Raw genomic sequence first — 20763 nt, forward strand, 5'->3', positions numbered from 1 at the left:
TAAGCAAGGTGTCTCGTAGACGTAGTAACAAACATTTGTTTAGGTCCCCTGTGCATTTATTTATGGAGGGTGGGCTGAGAACTAACACAAAGAGGGAGAGAAACAAATACAAGCATTTGCAATGCAATAGGTCTCGCAGTTATGAGAGTTTGAGCTATTGGCATTGTAAATGGCTATGCCTTTTATTTTGGTTTATAAAACATAAATAAAAGATAGTCATTTACAATGGCAATATCTTAAACTCGCATAAATGCGAATACTAATGCATTGCAAATGGTTGTTTATGACCATGCTGTCGCTTTCAAAACCAGCAGCAGAGACAAGGTTGTTGAGCCCTTTTAATGCTGGTCACAGAGTGAAAAGCTGCACTACAAGGAGAACAACTGCTATGTTTGCCATTTGATTGAAAGCACCTCGCATGGGGGATAGGTACATGTAGCCAGAAAATAATGCTCCTGTTGACTTTTATTAACAAGCTTACATGTAATACATTGCTGGTCAAACAGCGAAAAGAAGCAAAAGTACGCAAAAGAAATGTGTGCAGTCATGGTAAGTTAAATAAATGCCTCATAAAATAATACAAGTATTGTATAAACAAAAATGTAGCCGTGCGTGCTTCCACAAGAAGATTTTTTCATATGCAAGGACAAAGTATGCATAGATTAGTTAAATGGCGTCTAATGCTAAGACGCAAAGAAATATGTGAAGGCAGAGAAGTTAATTAAAGGCTCAAATAAATAGTTAAAGTATGGAAGAAACAAAGAAATTTACTCAGGAGATCTCCAGCAAAAAGATGCATTTAAATGCATTGGCTAAAGTTTAGAAACATTTATTATATAGAGTCAGTTGCCAGCAAGTGAGTTCAGACAGGGAAACTTAAAGGCCCAATGAGAAAAATAAAGTAGTTTGAGAAACAGAGAAATGTAGATGAGGCCACAGCTTACTGCAGCCCAAAAGCTTCAGGGTGCTTCAATTCGGCAATATACAGAGTACAGAGCTGGCCCTATCGTGATTCAGTACCATGTGTAAATATAAAAAATGACGACCTCTGCAGGCACGCTGGGGGGACGGGGTGAATAACTGGGGAGAGAAGGCCACGTGTTTTTGGCGGAGGGGTGTCCGAGCTAGCAAACAAACGCAGGCCTCTGATGCACTTGAGTGAGGGCGGGTCGCTGCTCGCTCCCTAGGACAGGGGAGAGAGAAGGCGGGACATGCACCCACCTTTGGCCAATTGCGTGCTGTGTTTCTTAGAAAGGACACACGAAAAGGCCAAAAGCGTGTGGTCAGAGTTGAAATGCTCACTAGAAGCCTTGCAGAGCAGGGCATGCGAGCTGGCTCAGGCGAGACCTAAAAATGGCTACACTGGAATCTGAACAAGCATTTGCAACGCAATAGGTCCCGCAGTTGAGAGTTTGAGCTATTGGCATTGTAATAGCAATGCCTTTGAACAGTGTCCAGGAAGTGGTAAGGAGACAGACTAGTGCTGTCTCTTCCCCAAAACAAAAGTTGTTAAAAAAAGGATTTTCCCTGTATGTGATTACTGTCTTTGCCGGTGGCTGTTACAGTTTAAAATTGTAGTTTTAACCTGCCTGTGATAGCATATTTTATCACCTGTTTTGTGTTTTAAACTTGTGGTTTTACCTGCCCATGATTGCTTCCATTTAATGTGTTCAATTGTGGGATTTGCAGTCCAAACTCTTTAGTTTATCCCTCTTATTCCTGTTGACAATTCAGTTGTCCCTCCAAATTTCTCCTCTGCTCTGTGCTAAGACCTGTATGTTAAAAGAGTGCACCCCCAGCCACCATTTTGTGTTCACAAGCCAGTGAAACTAGCCTTCCCCCGCCTCCCCATCAGAGGCTGCCTCTGTGAGCTGTTTAAACTGTGTTTACTAGCGACTGTGCACTTAGTTTTTTGGCCAGGAGAGGGAGTAAAGTTTTATTCAAATATTATTGTTAGATTTCAAATTAGTGAGGCCTTTACCTGCAGACGTACAAAATGTGGATTGAGCCGATCTGTCTCCTAGGAGATTCTGAACAGGAGAAGCAGCTTCCAACTCCCTGGCCAGCAAACCTTGTCTGAGGTCGCCAGGACCTTAAATGGTCTGCTAGTGGTTGGTACATGTGAACACTGATTGGAGGTTGTATCTGGTGTTTCTATTGGATTAGGGTTAGTGTCCTCATTCGTTGGGTATTTGAGGGTTCCGATTGGTTTCTGGGTCTGTGATTCAATCAATGTAGGGTTGGGGCTAGGGTTAGGATTTCTATTAGAAGTAGGGACTAGGGCTTTCTAGGTTATTGGTGGTTGAGAGTAGGGTGGGGCTAGGGCTAGGATTAGACCTTTAATTGGAAGTAGCGATTAGGGCTTCTAGTGTGATTGGTTGCAGGACTAGTTGTGGGGCTAAGAGTAGGGTTAGGCTTTCTATTGGAAGTAGAGACTAGGGCTTCCTTTACCTTTGGTTGCTTGGACTTGGGTTGGGACTACTGGTAGGGCTAGGGCCTCTATTGGACGTCGAGATTAGGGTTTTTGAACTGAGTGGGTGCTTGGACAAGGGCCAAGATTGTCTGTAAGGTCCTGGTCTCCTATTGGTTCTAGATTTTAGGGCTAGTGTTGCGATTGGATAGTGTTAGGGCTAGGGTCCCATTGGGTGAAGGGGTCACCTGATTAAAAGGGCTATAAAAGGTCAGGGTTAAGGCGTCTCAGCCCGGGCGTCAAGGCTATGGGTGGAGAGGACAAGGGCAGCTGCCTGTTTAAGCCTGTTCGAGACTGACCAGGGCCAGAAATGCTGCCCATTTTCCCATTTAGCAATACCCAGCCCACACCATCCACAGCCACAAACTTAAGGTACTTATGGGTGTATATATTTATCACTTTTTTCGATTTAGCATTTCCAATGAACTACCCTATTTCCCAGCCTATACATCCATCAATATATCCTCTACATCCACTCAATTATCCCAAACCCCATACCACTATTATGATCCCCAAAATAACCTCTTGACTCTCTACTACACTACCCCTCCTTGTATCATCTGACACCTCTTTCTACTATACATATCCCCCAAAACAAACCTTTCTAAACTCTTGACTCTTCCCCTCCAAAACTCCTTTTTACTCATCCAAAAGCCTCCTCCTATTGCTAAGACCTAAAAACAATAACAAAAAGAAAATCCTTCACTCTTATCCGTCCACTATCTTTTTCAATCAAAATTAACAGACTAACATGTTCACTTCTCAAATTCCATATTCAACTATACTAATTCACCACTAATCCTTTATGGGTTCTGGAGTGGTGTGCTTTAACAAGTGCTATATGAATGCAAACCTTTCTTCCCCTTTTCTCCCTTCGCTATCCTTCTCACTCCAAATAACTGACTAATATCCACCACTGAGATCTTTCATATTTCACCATACTAATTCACCACTAATCCTTTATGGGCTTCCGGAGTATCGTGCTTCAACACCCCATCAGGGGTAACAAGCGCTCTATAAATACAAACCTTTTTTCCTCCTCTATTCTTCTGCTATCATTCCAAATCCAAATAACCGACTAACCTATCCACCACTTAAAATGTACTTGCATGTTTCACTATACTAATTCAACATTAATCCTCTATGGGTCCCGGAGTAGCGTGCTACTCGCCGAAAAAGCGATTCAACGCCTCGTCAGGGGTAGTAAGCGCTATATAAATGCAATTACAATACAATTTACAATGCCAATAGCTTAAACTCTCACAAATGCGAGACCTATTGCATTGCAAATGCTTGTTTACGCTGGATGCGGTTTTCAGTGCAGGCCATGAAAAAGAGGATGCACAGGAGTGGGGCCACATGTTTTTTTGGGCTCTCTAGACAGTTTGTCAAGGAATGTATTGAGGCATCCTATACATATGTTAAACCAGACCAGGTATGGCATCATTACTGCGAAGATCAACACAATTATCCAGATTTTTCGCAGGAATGACAATTAACTGCAATAAGGGGCATACTGCGGAATGTGTATCCCTCATAATAATTGTAAAAAAAAATGTTTTAAAAACACACTTAGCCCACTCAATGGTTGCCTCTGTGTCCCTGCACACAGCAGGTCTGTGTGCATCACTGCTTGGGAATAAACACATTAACAGGCAAACGGTCTGCATGGTATGAAATGTGGACGAGAACAAGAGGATGGGATGTGTCCTGCGACAGATCTCCATGGGTAATGTGCCCAGCGAGGAAATCTGCAGGGGCGAGATCTACTAGGGAGATGGATCAGAGGGTGATATCTACTCTGGGAAAAAGGTAAAGAAGAGATGTGCAGACGAGCCGAGGTGACGATCCATAAAGTGCAGTGGGACAGAGCTGAGGGCGGAGGGGAAATGTGCCCAGGGAGAATGCGGGGCCTCCTGCGGTAAGGGGAGGGTTCGCTGGAGGCTATCCTCGCTTGAGAGGTGTCACAGGGGGGATGCTCTGGGTATTGTTGGGGGTGGGAGTAGTATAGAACACAGTCTCGTCTCTGTCCACAGTGACCAAAACTCTCAAGTGTGGTGTCACTGGTGTGAGAGGGCATCAGTTCACAGTAGTGTGGGCAGCATTGGGTCACTACAGTGCAGTGAAGGTCGCTCGCAGTGTGGCACTGATGCAACGGTAGGCGCGCTCAGTGTGCTGCAGTAAGAGACGGCATCCTGTACGCTGCGACTGCAGTAAAAGCATCACTGAAGTAAAGACCACTGTCTTCGTGTTGGTCATAAAGAATTCTTCTTACCAGCACCTGCCTGGACTACGATTGGAAATGTGCATCCCTGTTTTTTTTGTGGGTAACCAAATGATAACAAGCATTTGCAATGCAATAGCAATTAGTTTTGTTATTTAAAACATAACTAAAAGGCATTGTCATTTACAATGCCAATAGCTTAAACTCGCGTAAATGCGAGACCTATTGCATTGCAAATGCTTGTTCCTCCAGCAATCAAACGGTCTAGCTCTCCCAGGTTATTTACGCCCGTCTGTCAGGAGGAACTGGTGGCCGAGGTACACTTAAATAGTTCAGCGCAAGTTGCTACACAGAACCCACCATCCACACTTCCATACTCTTATTTAAACAAATTATTCTACTGGCTTTCAGAGTTATTTATGCTTAACTGCTGGGCAGAAAGTAATTAGCAGTCCTCGCACTTATCCTACTAAGTTTACACACTCAGTCCTAGTCTTAAACAGGCATTCAGCCAGAGAACTTCCGCATCCCGAGGCCACACGCAACCTTTGCCACCATTTCAGAAGCACTGCACGTTTTCAGTTTCAACCTCCATAATGTTGACACATTATCGCTTGTTACTCTAATACAGATAAATCGCTAGTAGTCTCTCAAAGAAGTGAGCCATTGAACAGAAAATTGACAATTGTAGCAACCTGTGGTGTCCACGCCTCTGTAGACGCACTCAATATGCAAACAAGAAAGCAGCCAGTGAAAATTAGCTTTTCACCCGTTTTTAGGTCTCGGCGTCAACGCGCGGAAGCGCGTCTCCGCCGGAGATCTTTTGTCAGCGACTATGCTTCCCAGGAGACAGTCCCGGCCACGCGCATCCTTCCAGGCGATTTGTAACTGGAACGCGCGCTGTGGCCAGGCGCTGTCTCCTGGGAAGCGCAAGCACCACACACGCATGCGCATACACACACACACACGCGCCCATGCACGCACGCACATACATACATACAGAGACACCACCCCTGATACATGCACACACACAAGTGCACCGAGGCCCCCTCCCCCCCCCCCACCCACAGACACACACACGAGCGCTCAGGCACGCACGCACCCACACATACAGCGAACCCACCCCCGCCGTCGCATGCATACACACACACGTGCGCCGAGCACCCCCCCCACCCCTCCGTTGTCACACCCCCCCGCCCCCCGCTCACCGGTCAAAGGCCCTCCGGACTTGTGCAGCCTCCGACCGCGGGGCTCTCCCTCGGTGCTCCTCCAGGCACTCCGTGGGCGCGGGCTTCACAAAACGGAAGTCCCGCCCCACGATAGGTTTCGTTTTCTCAGTCCCGCCCCACGATAGGTTAAGCATGCAGCTCGTCTGTCTGCTGGGCCGGTGTCGGCTCGGTTTGTATCCTCGTACTAAACACATTTTTTATCAAATGTTTTACTTGCTGCAAAAGGGAAAGCTTGTTTGTTAATAGTGCACCCGTCAGCATTATGGAGCTAAACACATATTTTATCACATTTTTACTTGCTGAAAAGGAGAATGTGTTTTGCAGTGCATTTATCAGACTCACGTCACGCCGCTTGCTGCGGGTCGGGGGCGCACCGGCTTTTGTTTTCCCAATCACGACCAAACTGGCAGTAATATTACTTTTTTTTTTTAATGGTAAAACAGTTGATTTTAAAAGTTTGTCGAGCGCAGCCATGGCCATTGCAGAGAGTGGAGTGCCGTGCTGGTTTAATGGACCGACAAGCAACACGCAATGCGGCTTTAAACATATATAATAACCACGGGCATATTGGTATCAGAGATTATATTTAGTTAGACTAAAGGGACAGGTGTAGTGAGTGCAGAGTAGTGAGTGCAGAGTAGTGAGTGCAGAGTAGTGAGTGCAGAGTAGTGAGTGCAGAGTAGTGAGTGCAGAGTAGTGAGTGCAGAGTAGTGAGTGCAGAGTAGTGAGTGCAGAGTAGTGAGTGCAGAGTAGTGAGTGCAGAGTAGTGAGTGCAGAGTAGTGAGTGCAGAGTAGTGAGTGCAGAGTAGTGAGTGCAGAGTAGTGAGTGCAGAGTAGTGAGTGCAGAGTAGTGAGTGCAGAGTGGTAATGCAGAGTAGTGAGTAGTGAGTGCAGAGTGGTAATGCAGAGTAGTGAGTGCAGAGTAGTGAGTGCAGAGTAGTGAGTGCAGAGTAGTGAGTGCAGAGTAGTGAGTGCAGAGTAGTGAGTGCAGAGTAGTGAGTGCAGAGTAGTGAGTAGTGAGTGCAGAGTACTGAGTAGTGAGTGCAGAGTACTGAGTAGTGAGTAGTGAGTAGTGAGTGCAGAGTAGTGAGTAGTGAGTGTGCAGAGTAGTGAGTGCAGAGTGAGTGTGCAGAGCAGTGAGTGCTGAGTGAGTGTGCAGAGCAGTGAGTGCAGAGTGAGTGTGCAGAGCAGTGAGTGTGCAGAGCATTGTGTGCTGTTGAGTGCAGAGTGCTGTGTATTGGCAATGTTAATGACAATGCCATTTATTTTTGATTTAAAGAAAAAAAAATGTCATGAGCAATGCCAATAGCTCTACCTTTAATGATGCAGAGACCATTGCATTGCAAATGCTTGTTAATTAAATGTATGCCCTGAAAAAGAGGAAAGGAGTAGATTCATTTTTAAAGTATCTTTAAGATTTAAGTTAATCGTATATAAAGTATTCAATTAATATTTACTAAAAGTATAACATTTTCAGTTTCCTCTATTACTGTGGAAGACAATGTCAATAAAATGTTCAGACTAACATTCTAGCAGCTTAGCCTTAATTCTTTGGATTCTGACCGGAAATTAACTACCTGTCCAATATGGCTGTTTTGCGATTACATACGTCAACCCCTTGTTTCAGATATAAACACCATGCACACTGTATATACTCAGCTGGTCTTTGAATGGGAGGCACACGGACGGTGCGGCAGATGAGGGTATTGCTTGGTTACCGCCAAGAAGACAGAATTGAAGATCACGAAATTTGCTTAGAGGCAGTGCCAGTGAGATGTGGAAAAGACAGTAAAGCCTGTGAGGTGCAGATGCCTATACACACTACACAGAGCAGCGCCAGGTCCCACTGAAAACGGGGTACGTACATTTATTCTTAAATGTACTGTTCTCTCCCACAAGCTGGCTTATGCAAAATTTAGGGGTGGGTAAAACAGACTTTTGTAGCGGTTTATTTCCCTCTGACATATACAAAGTATTTTAGAATAAGCCCATATTAAACTGAAACAAGCTTAGAGCCGACACTGGAACGGATTATAGGCTCAGAGGGCTGAATCCAGACGCTGTGCGCATGCACAGCGTGTGGACTAGGAAAGTGAAAGCGCGCCATGCTTAAACGACGGGAGCCGTAAACGTGCACATCGCCTGTCCGGCCGTGCACAGCTCCCGTCCCCCTTCAGAAGCAAAACTCACAACAATAGGTCTCGCCAAGTTGAGCAGCGCATGCGCTGCGTCGCTAGGCAAGACCTAAAAATCAGTTGTTTCCAGGCAATCTGCCTTATATGTATGAAACACCCTAAGGAACTCTTGTTTCTCCGCCTTTCTTTTTATGCTCCTAATTTTAATAAAATTTGCTACTATATTTGAAATATTAGCCCATGGATCAGCCATTAGGAAGGTCTGTTGCTCTAATTTGCGCATACCTCAAGATTCCTCCCAAGAACCATGCTCTGAGACTTCCATCTCTGGAGGGTAAACAACAAATGTGAGTGGCTTTCATATTTGTGAGCATTACACACATGTGGGAGAAAATGCCATGGTTTCTAGTTGCCCGGATATCATTCATGTGGGCATTCAGTCTTGCTAGGGAGTACTATCTTCCCTATCTATTCTTCGCGATACATACCATCTGTGTCAATAGTCCACTGCAAATCTCAAGGTCTGCTCTCTTTGAAACAATGGAGCAGATGTACCGTCTTCGAACTGGTAGAGCAGATATGGTAATCCATAAATAATGGAACTGCTGAACATTTCCAAAGAAAAACACCCACTGTAGGAACATTTCTTACATTTAGGCGGTCTTCATTGAAGACCACCAAAAAGATGGTTTTGGATGTGTCCATAATAATTATAATTTCAAAATGACCACAATAGGTTGCATTCAATTCAATTGAGAGTGCTACTAAATCAGTGTCACACAAAAGTAGGACTCTAGATTTGCATCGTGTTCTATTTCGGGGAATTTGACTCCCATTTGGTAGACTAGGTTTTACTTTTCTCAGGATAGAGGGCAAATACCATAGAAATGAGTCTGGGAGGCAGCCTTGACTTCACTCATTTAAAAATGTATATATTCTCCTTGTACATGTGAGAGGACATTTTCATTCTCTATGCAGCCAAACCTCACCCACCTATTATTCAGTTAAAGATTTAAACTTCTACAAGCTTATGGACGTTTAGAACCATGCCTGGTTCAGGTTTACTTTTTTTATGCAGGCACTCAACGTAGTTTCTCTAAACGTTTGATTAGATTAACTTGGAGGTACAGAGCTGGAATTTTTTTTAGTAGAAAAATGAAGCCAACAAGAAGGGAGATTCCTAAAGATTTAGTTTGGCAACAGGTGATTTCCGACGACTTATTTACTTTTCATATGTACTTGGAATGATTTTAACTGCAGTAGTATGCTTTTATGATTTTTAACAAAATCGAATAAAGTGGTTTTTGACTTGACTTGACTTTTCACACATTAATTTTGCTGTAAAAAATGATTTCCCGGACCCTTGTGAATATGAACTGCTTGAAGACTTTCTTTAAGCTACTGCAAACTTTTGCTGGCTTTTTTTCCAGATAGGTAAAATACTGTTCTATGATATTTATATTGTGTTGCTCAATTGCAAAGCAATTATTGAAGGTGAAATGAATACACTACCAAGCTGCTGCAGTTTCCTTTTGAAATTAACAGATCTACTAAGACTTGCCCCCGGCCCGCCATCTACCACACTTAAATTCGAAATAACCCTTGCACTGTAGCCCACACAACCTCACTGTACTGAGAGCACAACATTATAAACACAAATATTTGTTTCTTCAAAATTAAACTTAAAGAAGGACCACTAGTCCGGCTGCATGACTGTCTCAATATGAAATACTAGGGATGGCATAAATCACAAACAAAAAGACCCTCGTTTACTGGAAAGTATGACGTTCGAGAGGTGTACAAGCTTGCTCTGCTGTGCAGTCAGTACAATGACAAAGCCACTATGAGACGCTTTACTGCGCCTCTACTATCCCCTCGAGTCTCCAGTATCTAGCGCAGAAATGACAGGAATGAAATTTCCCAAATATGTTCCAACTTTGTATAGATCGGGGGGATGGGGGGGGAACAAGACTTCAGATTTATTACACTAAAAATTGGGACGTGTGACGCAACTTAATATAAACAACTCCACACAAAAACAAAATAAAATCCGTTCAATGTAATTTTCATTTTTGATGTGATCTGAGGATACCTCTTGTCTTCGTGCAGCACAAGTGTGCCAAATAGAAAAGGGTTTGCGGACTTCAGTTACCAGAGGTCATCTTTCACTCATGTAAAAGTGTACTGGAATGCAAACTAAGCGGAATGTATATCGTGTACGAACAGTATTCATAAGTGGTTAAATACCGGTGATCACCCAAGCACAGGATCTGAGCATTTCAAATAGAACTGCAAGTAAAGCTATTATTCTGTAAACCACTCACAATAGTTCATCTTAAAGCATTTTTTATGCGTCGCAAGTAGAGATCCCTTGGCAGTATGCGTAAAGGCCTTTATAGGGTCCACAGCAGCATATCTCAAAGCGATACCATCCTGTGCACATTCAAATTTTGATCATACTACTATACATGACACTGTGTGCACACTTTTGGTGGAGTCTTGTGAGTTACAGTAATCAAGAGCATACTGAAGACGGGGCTATGTACGCTGCTCCAAATAGACTAGGTCAAAAACACTGCAACCCAAAGAGAGGACGCCCTATCTCCGGCAAGTTAATTTAACGCTCACTTCTCTACACAAACTGATGTATAATGGTTAAGGATCCCCGTTTTCACAGATTTTTACAGAAAAATATAGAAAGAAATCAGTGTTTTCTCTCTTCATTTATTTGTAAAAGTGGATAAATACAGAAAAGTGTGCTTCATTTTAGTGACTCTCCGTACTGCCTTTCATGAATTGCAGCCCAATAGCTGAGCAGATTGACAGCATGAGAAATTAAACAGAATTGCATTTCTTTAAACAATGGCATAAGTCAAAATATTTGTGGTATTATGCTAATATTTAGTGGATGTATTATTCCGTAATATTTGGCAGCTTGAAAAGCTAAATCATGATAGACATCAAAGTAGGAGTGTGGGTCTATCAGTTAAATAAATATGGAAATGTGTAGTTTTACATCTTCATTTCTACACAAAATACATATGGATAAATGCAGATAAATGGCCCAAAAATAAATATGGATAAATAAAGACGGAAAGGTTACAAAAATAAATACCATAGGACCAGGAGCCCTAATAATGATCAACCAACCGCACAAGCTACTCGTATAGTACAGATCAACTACTCATCCAGACACACTGACACAGTCGGGACAGGAACACAACCTTTAAACCTCACTGCTGAACCCAATGGAAATCACAGTGGACAAACCTGCAGATCAGCGGCAGAGCCATGGTGCAAGCAGCCTTGTCCGCTTCAGATCCAGACAGGATGAGATGGGTCAAAGTTCCAACACCGAAAGGAGACTCTGCCTGCACACTCAGGTTACGGATTAGGGTCTCACCTGCAAGAGAGGATGTGGCAAAGTTAAGAGAAGGTGAAAGGAAAAGGTCAAATTCAGAGCAAGTAGATGCCAGTGTCAAAGGACGCAGGTGAAAATTCAGAAATCTCAGGCAAAGGTTAAACAATGGGGCTGAGACCACAGGAGGTACAGGTCGAAAGACAAAAGGCAAAGGGATTCCCACACTGCCTGCTCGACCAAAAGATCACAGGACTTCAGGAAAGTAGAGAGAAAAAAAAAGGCAATTGCAGCTGGCCACCTTGCAAGTAGGGCGTCATGAGGGGACATTATCCTAGTGCTGCTCCCTTGCTGCAAAGGTAGACGAGCCCATCGGGCCACTGTAGAGGGAAGGTAGGTCATCCCCTTAGTGGATGTCCTCGGGGTGTCAGAAGGGGAGGAGGGGGCCAGCAGGGCTCAGAAGGGTTCACCTCCCAGGGAAGGGCCTCTTTGGCGGTCAGCATTATCCACCCACCCTCGCATCATTTCATAAGGAATAGGAGAGAATTGCCGGGGTCTCGCTCTGACTTCTCAGGAGCATGACACAGAGTAAGGTGGCAACCTACTGTAATAAAGGAGCTGTAAAGAATCTAACTCAGTGGGTGCAAAAAACACCAACAGGACAGCTCTAGCTTTCTCAGGATGGGTGTCGGCTGTTCAAGGAACTCCTCCTTGACACCTGGCTCGCCCCTAAGCTAACACAACCTCTGTAATCAATAAACTTGCAACATAGCTTAGCCACAAAAAGTGTCACTGTCATTTATGTTGCTCACACTTTATTGTTGCAATTTCAGGGTCCTCACATTCTAAAAGGGCTAGGGGTAGCAACGCTAAGACTACGGACAAAGGACAATCATAGGACCAAGCCAGCAAAAGCAGGCTAAGGGGCAGACATGGGAAAAGGGCAAAGAAGACAGATACTACACAAAATACACAGACTACAGGCAAATGGCAGATGGGGAAAGTTAATCAAACCGAAAAACTGATAATGGCCGGATAAATGAGGTCACAAACAGGCAAGATCAAGAAGAGATACTCTGCCATGGGTAGAGAGGTTAGAGACTGGAGCGGAAATGACAGCGTAGGCAAATAATAAAAGGTAATGGTGAGAATGACTGAATACAGTTAAGGAACAGAACAAGTAGGGTAGACGCCAGGCACAAAGGACAGAGGACAATACACACACAAAACAGCAAAGAGGGGTGTGCTGAAAGAACAAACAAAGGCGAAAGGCCAGAACTCTAAGCATCAGAGCAAGGGAGCACACAAAAATGGAAAGGAAAGCATGACCGATGGTAGACAAAAGACAGGGCAAAGACGACAGAGACCAGAAAAGGACGAGCAGGCACAAATCATATGCAGATGCCAAAGCGAAGAGCAACACCACATGCAAAGGACAGAGAACCTTGAGTAAAGCGATCAGAATCCAGGACAAAAGGCAGAGGGGCCACAGAGACCAAATAAGGAAATCTGGTATTCCCTCCGGAATAATGTGGGGAAACAGAATAGACGCCCACGGCAAATGCCAGTGTGGAGGCAGGACAGGAATCAAGGACAAGGTCCGAGAGTAGGTTATAGACCACGGGCACATGGGAACAGTGGCAAAAGGTGGTCTACAGGCAAAGGGAAGAGCAAGCATAGCCCATCGCTGGAACGGACATGTGGAGAGATCAGGGTCACCAGAGAATAGAGCGCAAAACAAACAAAAAAGTTGGCAGTAACACTGAAGGAACAGAAAAATAAGAAAGCGGGCAATGGGTAAAGGTCGGTTACACAGAGAGAAGTACAGAGAGTATGGGCAAAAAAAGGGGAACATGTATACATCAATTGAAGAGGCCAACATAGCATTTGGATTAAGAAAAAAAAAAAGCGGCCAGAGCAGACGACTCGGGTCAAAACAAACAATCGGGTACGTGCAAATTAAAGCTTAGAATTAACTTCAGAGCATAGTACAGGGCTAGATCAACTGCACACGATCTAGAGAGCTCCCCCTGGTGGCCTAGAGGTGTCATTTCAGCAGCACTTCCAGCGCATATAAAAGGACACATGTAGAAGTCACTGCTTTTATAGGTGATGCCCAGCTGTATCTTTATTCAGTGTGATCACTATTTACCCCAAATCATTTTTACTCACCCAGTTCCTTCTTCCTTGCAACACGCCAACGTTCCTGCAGTCGATAACTGCTCTCCTGCACTGGGTTCCCAGTCTCCTCTCCATTGGGGTCACTCAAAGAAGTAGTAATGTCCTTGGGCGATAGCCCCAGAACCAGTTGGGTGCGAATCAGAGCCGCCCCATAGGTGCGGATGAAGGCCTCCAGGCAGTTGGGGTTGCAGGTGAGACGGTTGAGAAGGCGAAGGCAGCGGGGGCTCGGATCCACTGACCTGGCCACATAGGACAGCAGGCCCCGCAAAGAGGCATCAGTCACCAGGGTAGTACTGGGGTCCACGACCTGTGAGAACCTGGAAAGCAACAACAACAGCGGGGCCTCAGGACCCCAGGTCTCCTCCTGGCGATAAAAGGAGGAGGAAAGTGCTTCAGATGCCTGCAGAATCTCCTGTATGGGGGTGACTAGCTGCCCCCCAGCATCCGGCGCCGAAGCCATCCGGTCCTCACACCGTACGCGGAGAGGGGTGGACGTGGAAGCGTCCGAGAAGTTCAGGGAGGAGTCACTGGTGCCCAGGACTGAGCGGGACTTGGATCGCCTCCTTCGACAAAAAGTGGAGGACATCTTGCAGTCTGGGTCACGGCTCCCGGTATGCTCACTTGCGGGCAGCTGCCCAGGGACATCAGCTGCAGGACTGCTCAGTAGCGATTCCAGGGTCCCAGGTGAAGAGGATAATAGATTTATGGTTTCCAGTTCTGGATCAGTCACAGCTCCAGGGTGTTGGTCCGTGATAGGACAACTGGTCTCATCTACCAGGCTGGTGTCAGGGTGATCTTGTGTCAGAAGTTCTTCAAGGGTGCTGGCAGCGTCATCCCGGAGGCCGAGCGTGGGGCTGCCCGAGCCATCCAGGTACTGTGGGTCAAGCTCAGGGCTTCCAGCATCTGGCGACCACTGTGGAGAAAGGTCTCCCGGACTGGCAATGTATCCTTCAGACAAGAGCCAAGACCTGGATGAGGTGAAGACAAAAGAGCAGAGTCAAGGAGGGTGAGCCAGAAAACACGCAATTAGAAAAGAAGGCAGAGCGGTACTGGTCAAAGACAGAAGTGCAAAAATAATAGATCTCGGTATTTAAAGGAAGGCGTGGGGAAGAAAGGCATTGAAAGGAAGAGTCAAGTCGTGCATTGAGGTGCACAGATTTAGGAAAATAATCAGTAGGGGGCGGCGCAGGGTACAGGGGTCACAGGAGAAGAGTAACAATGAGAAGAGAGTGAGGAAGGAAGATAAAGCTATAGTTGAAATCAAGGGCAGAGTGGTAATGGGAACAGGCAAAGAAAAGAATGATCAAGAAATGGTGAAGGTGTTAGGAGGGTACCAGTAAGTAAAAGAATAAAAAGAAAAAGAGGCAGAGTTAAAAGCATGAGCAGAGACACTCAACTGTGCAGAGCCTGGAACGAAGGATAAATGAGAGTACAAGATAGGACTAAATGAAAAACAGAGAAAGACCAGCACTAAGATGCAAAAAGGGAGACGTCAAGTGAAAAGGAGGAAATTTATGGTGGTGTTTATTTCACCTACAGTATGAGAAGATAATGCCGAGGACATGATTTGCAATCCAGAGTTCCTCTGAGAAACCTAACTGACAGAGACTAGCTCTCCATTTGTTTACACGAGTCATGTGTGATAAAAACAGGGTGATTAAAGTTAAGAAAAACTGAAAATGCAACCTCTGAAGGTAGACTAGACAAGATCTAGTCACTGAAGTGATTAAGGAGTGATCACACCAACTGAGTAACCCGGTTATCCTCTACCTACAAAATCAATATAAAGTTATTCAACGTCAGGCTTCTAAGCACACTGGACCTCAAAAGTCACTGCTGGCAAATAAATCCCAACAGAGGGAGTCAAGTACAAAATGAGGTCCTTCACAATGAGTGCATACATGATTTGGCAATCGACTGGTGTGTGGTATGGCATTGACAAATACTTTGTGGCAAGTATTGATATCACAACAGTAAGTGCAAGTTGGATATCACAACAGTAAGTGCAAGTTAGGTGAAGAGTGCTTTGAGATGGTCTTTTGGACAATATCATAAAGTAGATCATTTCAAGAACAGACGCAGGTTCTACTAGGACTGGGTTAAGGTCCAATTTGATTGATCTGTTGTACAGGAGGACATCCCTAGTCCTATTCCTCGCTACCCCCCTTCTCTTTTGTATCACACACTGAGTAAGGCCTTCTTTTGAGGTTGCCTACACCCTAATATTACCAAATTGCCTTGATTTTCGGGACAGTTGTTTGACTTCTCTTCACATAAACTACCAACAGAACACATACACGCCCTCGCTACTCACCGAGCCACTATTGCTTAAGTATGCCTTCTACTCTGAGGCACAAAGGCTGTATGTATCTAAAACATACTGATGAACATTTGGCAATGTGCAAACCTCACATCTGGATGAGTTCAGGCCTCGGGGCTCTCAACCATCAACTGTCAAATCTACACCAATGTTCTTAAAAAGGTGGCTCTGCTTGCAGTGTGTGCCAAACACAAAACCCCAAGTCCCCCTACTCCTGAACAAGAGAAGGAAGAATTGAGAAATAGAGCGGTCTAAATGAGGTGAAAAAATGCTGCTTCAGAGGGAGGAAAGGACAGGGCATATAAGGAAGAAGTTAAGACAGCTGTGCTTTAAAGGGAGGCTTAGAACAGAGGTGAACAGACTAAGGCAAGATCAAAGCAATGTAATGTGCAATACTGGAAGGCCCAGAAGGGAAAACAAGGGACACAGATTCAGTCTCTGACCTGAGGCTTTGGAAGCTGGAAGACTCGGCTCCTTGCTGCTGCTGTTCTGGGTCCGGTCTTCGATTGTACTCAGTTGGGAAGTCATACGAGGCTGCATATCGCTCGTCCTCCTCCTCCTCTTCTTCACCCATAACTGGGGCCATGGAGGTGGATTCAGCCAAGGCCTCCAAGCGGGAGACCAGAAGTGGCACCAGTCCATTGGCCAGCAGATACTCCAGGGCAACCTCATCATAGAAGAAGTTAAGGAAGGCAGCCATGATGCGGGTGTGTGCCTGCAGGTAGCGCTCATCCTTGACTAAGGTCAATAGCAGCTCTAGGCCACCCACCTCACGTACTCGCACACGATTGATGGCTTCTCGGCAGCAGAGACAGAGAGCCCGGATGTATGGCAGGGACACCAAATTCTGCTTCTTCATCTTCTCAACCAGGCAGCGGATGCCACCTGCATTTCCCACTGTGGGTCGTATCACTCCTTGTACACATATGTTGCTCAAAGTAATGAGGGCACAGTCATGGATGGCCTTTGTTGAGTGATCAGCCAGGACCACCAACTTGGCCACACCATCACTTAGGGAAAGTTGCTCAGCACAGTCCAGGCTGCAGCCTTTAGTGAAGTCAGAGAGGGCACGAACACTGGCCGCCACCAAGGTTTCATCTGAGGAAGATAGCCTCTCCGCTATGGGTGGGATGGCACAATGCTGAGTGATAGAAAATCGGTGGCTAGGGGTGTCTGCCAGGTTACGCAAGGCCCGGATAACACTCTGCAGACACTCTACGTCCTGGCTGTTCTTAAGTACATCCACAAGATGCGGGAGAGCACCTATGAAGATACCAGAATGGCCACTGGTTAGTCAGAGAGCATGACAATCCTAGACAACTATTCTGCATCAACTCTTTACCACTGACAGACACACCTAACACTTTGCCCAGCACTCAAACCAAAGGCACCATACCCTCCCCCTTTCATAGACTTGCCAGGGCCACAAACAATCCCCAGGCAGACACTGTCCCAATTTAGAGGGCTCTATTGGTCCCTCATGCCCTCTCCTGGTACTGTACTCCTTCCCATTGAGGTGGATTTACACTTCATCCTGCAGCCAGTTCTCCATCATGCATCCTCCCCATGCTATGTGAAACATCCAGATCAAAGACTTCCCCTGCAGACTATAATTTGATGGCACTTCGAGGCTGCTGATAACACCACAGACACCCCCCCTTTCAGCCAATATTTTGCATACATGACTAAAGACCCAATTCAGGTGGAGACTCAATTTGTGAATCCACAAGCTGCTTTATTTTGTCTCATCTGAATTTGTCTCTCATCTGAAATTGCATCTGCTTCAAAAGAAGTCAATAGGGGAAATACATTATCCCATTTTTTTTATCTCCTACTTTTCTCTTCTAAAATGATGGAATATATGAACCTACAATCCCTAGGCTATCACACAGGAAACATTCGGAGAAGGGTAAAGATGGAATTTTTACCCTCACCTCCACACATCGCTTCAGCATCAGTTCAGTTACTCACAACACCAAAAGCAACTCAGAGACAGACATGCTTGCATTAAAAACTCACCAGACTCGTGGATGGTACGGGCACTCTCAGGCTCCAATGCCAGGTTTCCCAGGGCCCTGGCTGTCCGGTTCAAGATGCTGTCAACATTGATCGACTTCAAGATGGTTACTGCAGAAGAAAATATTTCCTTAAATCAGATCTTCTCTCCACGTATACAAGCTTGTTTACATTTGTACTGTAGTATATATTAGAAGCGTCATAAAAGATTACATATCATTCCCTTTATCTGGATCTACATGTCGAATGCACATGTCACATGACCACGGGCAACATGGCATTTATGTTTAGCAGTACAAGTACAAACATTAGGAACCCTTGGAATCTTAAATTGTACTTGAAACTTGAAACCCCAGTGATAATACGTGCTCATGTCAAACTATATATATATATATATGGATTGAACAGAGAAATTGGTTTCCACAATTATATGAATAACACTTCACAAGTCCAGGCCATTTTTTTGCATATCATTTGAGCATATATCCCATTATAAATTCAGCACTAAAAGAAGCAGAAGGCAAAGACAAAACATGGCTTAGTGAAGCTGACCGCACATTGTACCAGGAAAAACTGTTCCCAGTACTGCATAAATCTCCATGTATGACACCATCAGTAAGTTCTGGTCCTCAGCCAAACATTATCTAGGCTGGGACCTTGAACAATAAAGAGGGCTCAGTTGTATAGCATTTAATTTTTAAACACTCCTTTTGGCATTTGCTTTTATTTTTCACATTGTGTCTGCAACAATCCAAATTTAGAAATAAAAAATGGAGGTTGTAATAATGAATAAATGTTTGTCCACAATAAGGCGCCTGTCAGTTTTAGCATTAAACAAAAGCCCAACATGGGGTCTAACATCGCTGTGTTGCAGGAACATATAGAGATTAGCGAGTAACAGGATAGTGCTCTCCAAAACTTTGTGATGTAGAACCAAGTGGTCCATCAGGTAAGGCTGAGGATCCCTGAAACTGCCACAATGAGACCTGCCTGAAATTATGACAGACAATACAAAACACAAGACAGTCAGACTGTTGTATATAAACATATGCAGTTATTTTAGGAAGTATCGCCCCCTTTGAGCTCTCCAAATTGTAAATCTGCACAGAAAATGGAACGCCCAGGATCTGCGATGTACGTGTAAAAATAGAAAACGGAGACTAAAATTATACTTTGCAAAGAAAAACTACAAAGAAGTCCACAATACAAAAATGCATGTGTTAGAAATCCATAACTAGTAAATTGCATAGCTGCTAAATTACCATGGAGATTGAACACATGCAAATTACACAGATTGAGGAAGGTGACTTAACTCTGAAGATTCCTCAAAATCACTATATTGCTTTTGGGGTAACTGTTGACTGAGCTTCTCGGGTGGTCAAAAATAGCCCCATGAGCAGGAAAATACCGAAAAGTCTCTGAAATACAGACAGCATTTTGAAATGCATGCCTCCCAGTTACAAACGGGATAACTATCGTACAACACGGCACTGAGAAGAAATGGGTGCTGGTGTAGGTTATAGCAACCAGGTTAGGATTCGACACTGTGCTCATGCATGTCTTATGTGTCATACTTTTTACACATCCTCAGGGGTCACCAGTCCTGTTTCCTCAACTCTGTATATCATGTCATGCAGTGCGAGTACCACCAGCAATGTCATAACCGGTCCCCTGGACTGTATAGTTTTTATTATTTGAAAATCTTAAAAATGCTAGCTTCTTCCATATCGATTTCCGCAAGCATCACCGTAGTTAACATCCTAGTCAGACCTGCATTTAAACAACTTTCATTTCGTATGCTGGAATAAAAGGGAAACTAAGGGGCAGATTTACAAGCCCCTTGCGCCACTTTTACGTCATTTTTAACATGGGCAAAGTGACGCAAAAGTGGCGCAAGGGGCTTGCAAATCTGCCCCTAAGTATCTTAAATGTAGGGAGCTACTGGCAACAACAAAAAAACAACAATACAAAAGTGGGCTGTCGTCACACGCATTAACACACACTTGGCTGGTGTGTGACCATCAAATCCGTCACGTGGCAGCTATTACATCACCGCCAGGCTGCCGTTTTAGATATTGGGTGTGAACACACACACCCATCATGGCCCCTGTACGTCAATACAAACAGTTTATAAATTGTCGAAAACCCTTTCGGGCTACGACAAGCCATTCCTGATCCAAAATGGTAACACTGAATCCAACTCAACACATATGGTCATCTGTAAACTTCGGCTGCAATACAACGTTACCAATCAAAGATGGCAGAAAAGTACGTCACAAGAGAGCGTCGGGATAGCAGAGTATTTACGTCAACACGTACAACCACGCAAAAGTGTCGATGTGGCAAAAGCAGAAGGAACTATCTATCTACTCACCAAGAGGGGGGATTCCACCGAGTTGCCTGACCTATAGAAGGAAAGAAAGTGCAAAATGATTACAGAGCAGTCCAAATGAGAAAATAACTCACTAAGTGATCAAAGCTCACCGATCCCACCTTCCTGGGCACACCCTGAGCGCCACATACTAACGCACCTGTGTTCGACTCCCCCTCTCTGTGCAGCAATTCGCTAAGATACTGAGTGCCAAGTCCATAGACCGCCGCGCTCGGGGGTTCTGTAGAAGATTCAGCAAGTATTTTAGACCGCCGCGTGCCCGGAATCGTTCGATACCGCCGGGCTCTTTAATGTGGCGCGTGCGGATAGCATAGAGTGCTCGCGCCTGAGCCGTAGGATCGGGCCCCGCCAACCCGGCCAGGGTGGCCGCCAGTGACTCCCCTCCCGCTTCCCGCGACGCCATCTTGCAGCCCCCTCCCTCTTCAGTGTTTGCGTCGC

The 20763-nt window shown here is 44.9% G+C and overlaps 1 protein-coding gene across 1 annotated transcript in view; it reads right to left on the reverse strand.

The window, feature by feature from the left end:
- The window catches only part of ARMC5 (armadillo repeat containing 5), a 33802-nt gene extending 13039 nt beyond the window's left edge, over positions 1-20763 (reverse strand). The window contains exons 1-6 of the mRNA XM_086931840.1: positions 20465-20763; positions 20308-20338; positions 17937-18044; positions 16361-17180; positions 13589-14565; positions 11329-11461 (exon numbers count right to left, since the gene is read on the reverse strand). Coding sequence (XP_086787966.1) covers positions 11329-11461; positions 13589-14565; positions 16361-17180; positions 17937-18044; positions 20308-20338; positions 20465-20728 — 2333 coding nt within the window. The 5' untranslated portion in view covers positions 20729-20763. The remainder of the gene's footprint in view (positions 1-11328; positions 11462-13588; positions 14566-16360; positions 17181-17936; positions 18045-20307; positions 20339-20464) is intronic.

Source organism: Lissotriton vulgaris, chromosome 7, assembly GCF_964263255.1.
Source record: "Lissotriton vulgaris chromosome 7, aLisVul1.2, whole genome shotgun sequence".
NCBI classification, from domain to species: domain Eukaryota; kingdom Metazoa; phylum Chordata; class Amphibia; order Caudata; family Salamandridae; genus Lissotriton; species Lissotriton vulgaris.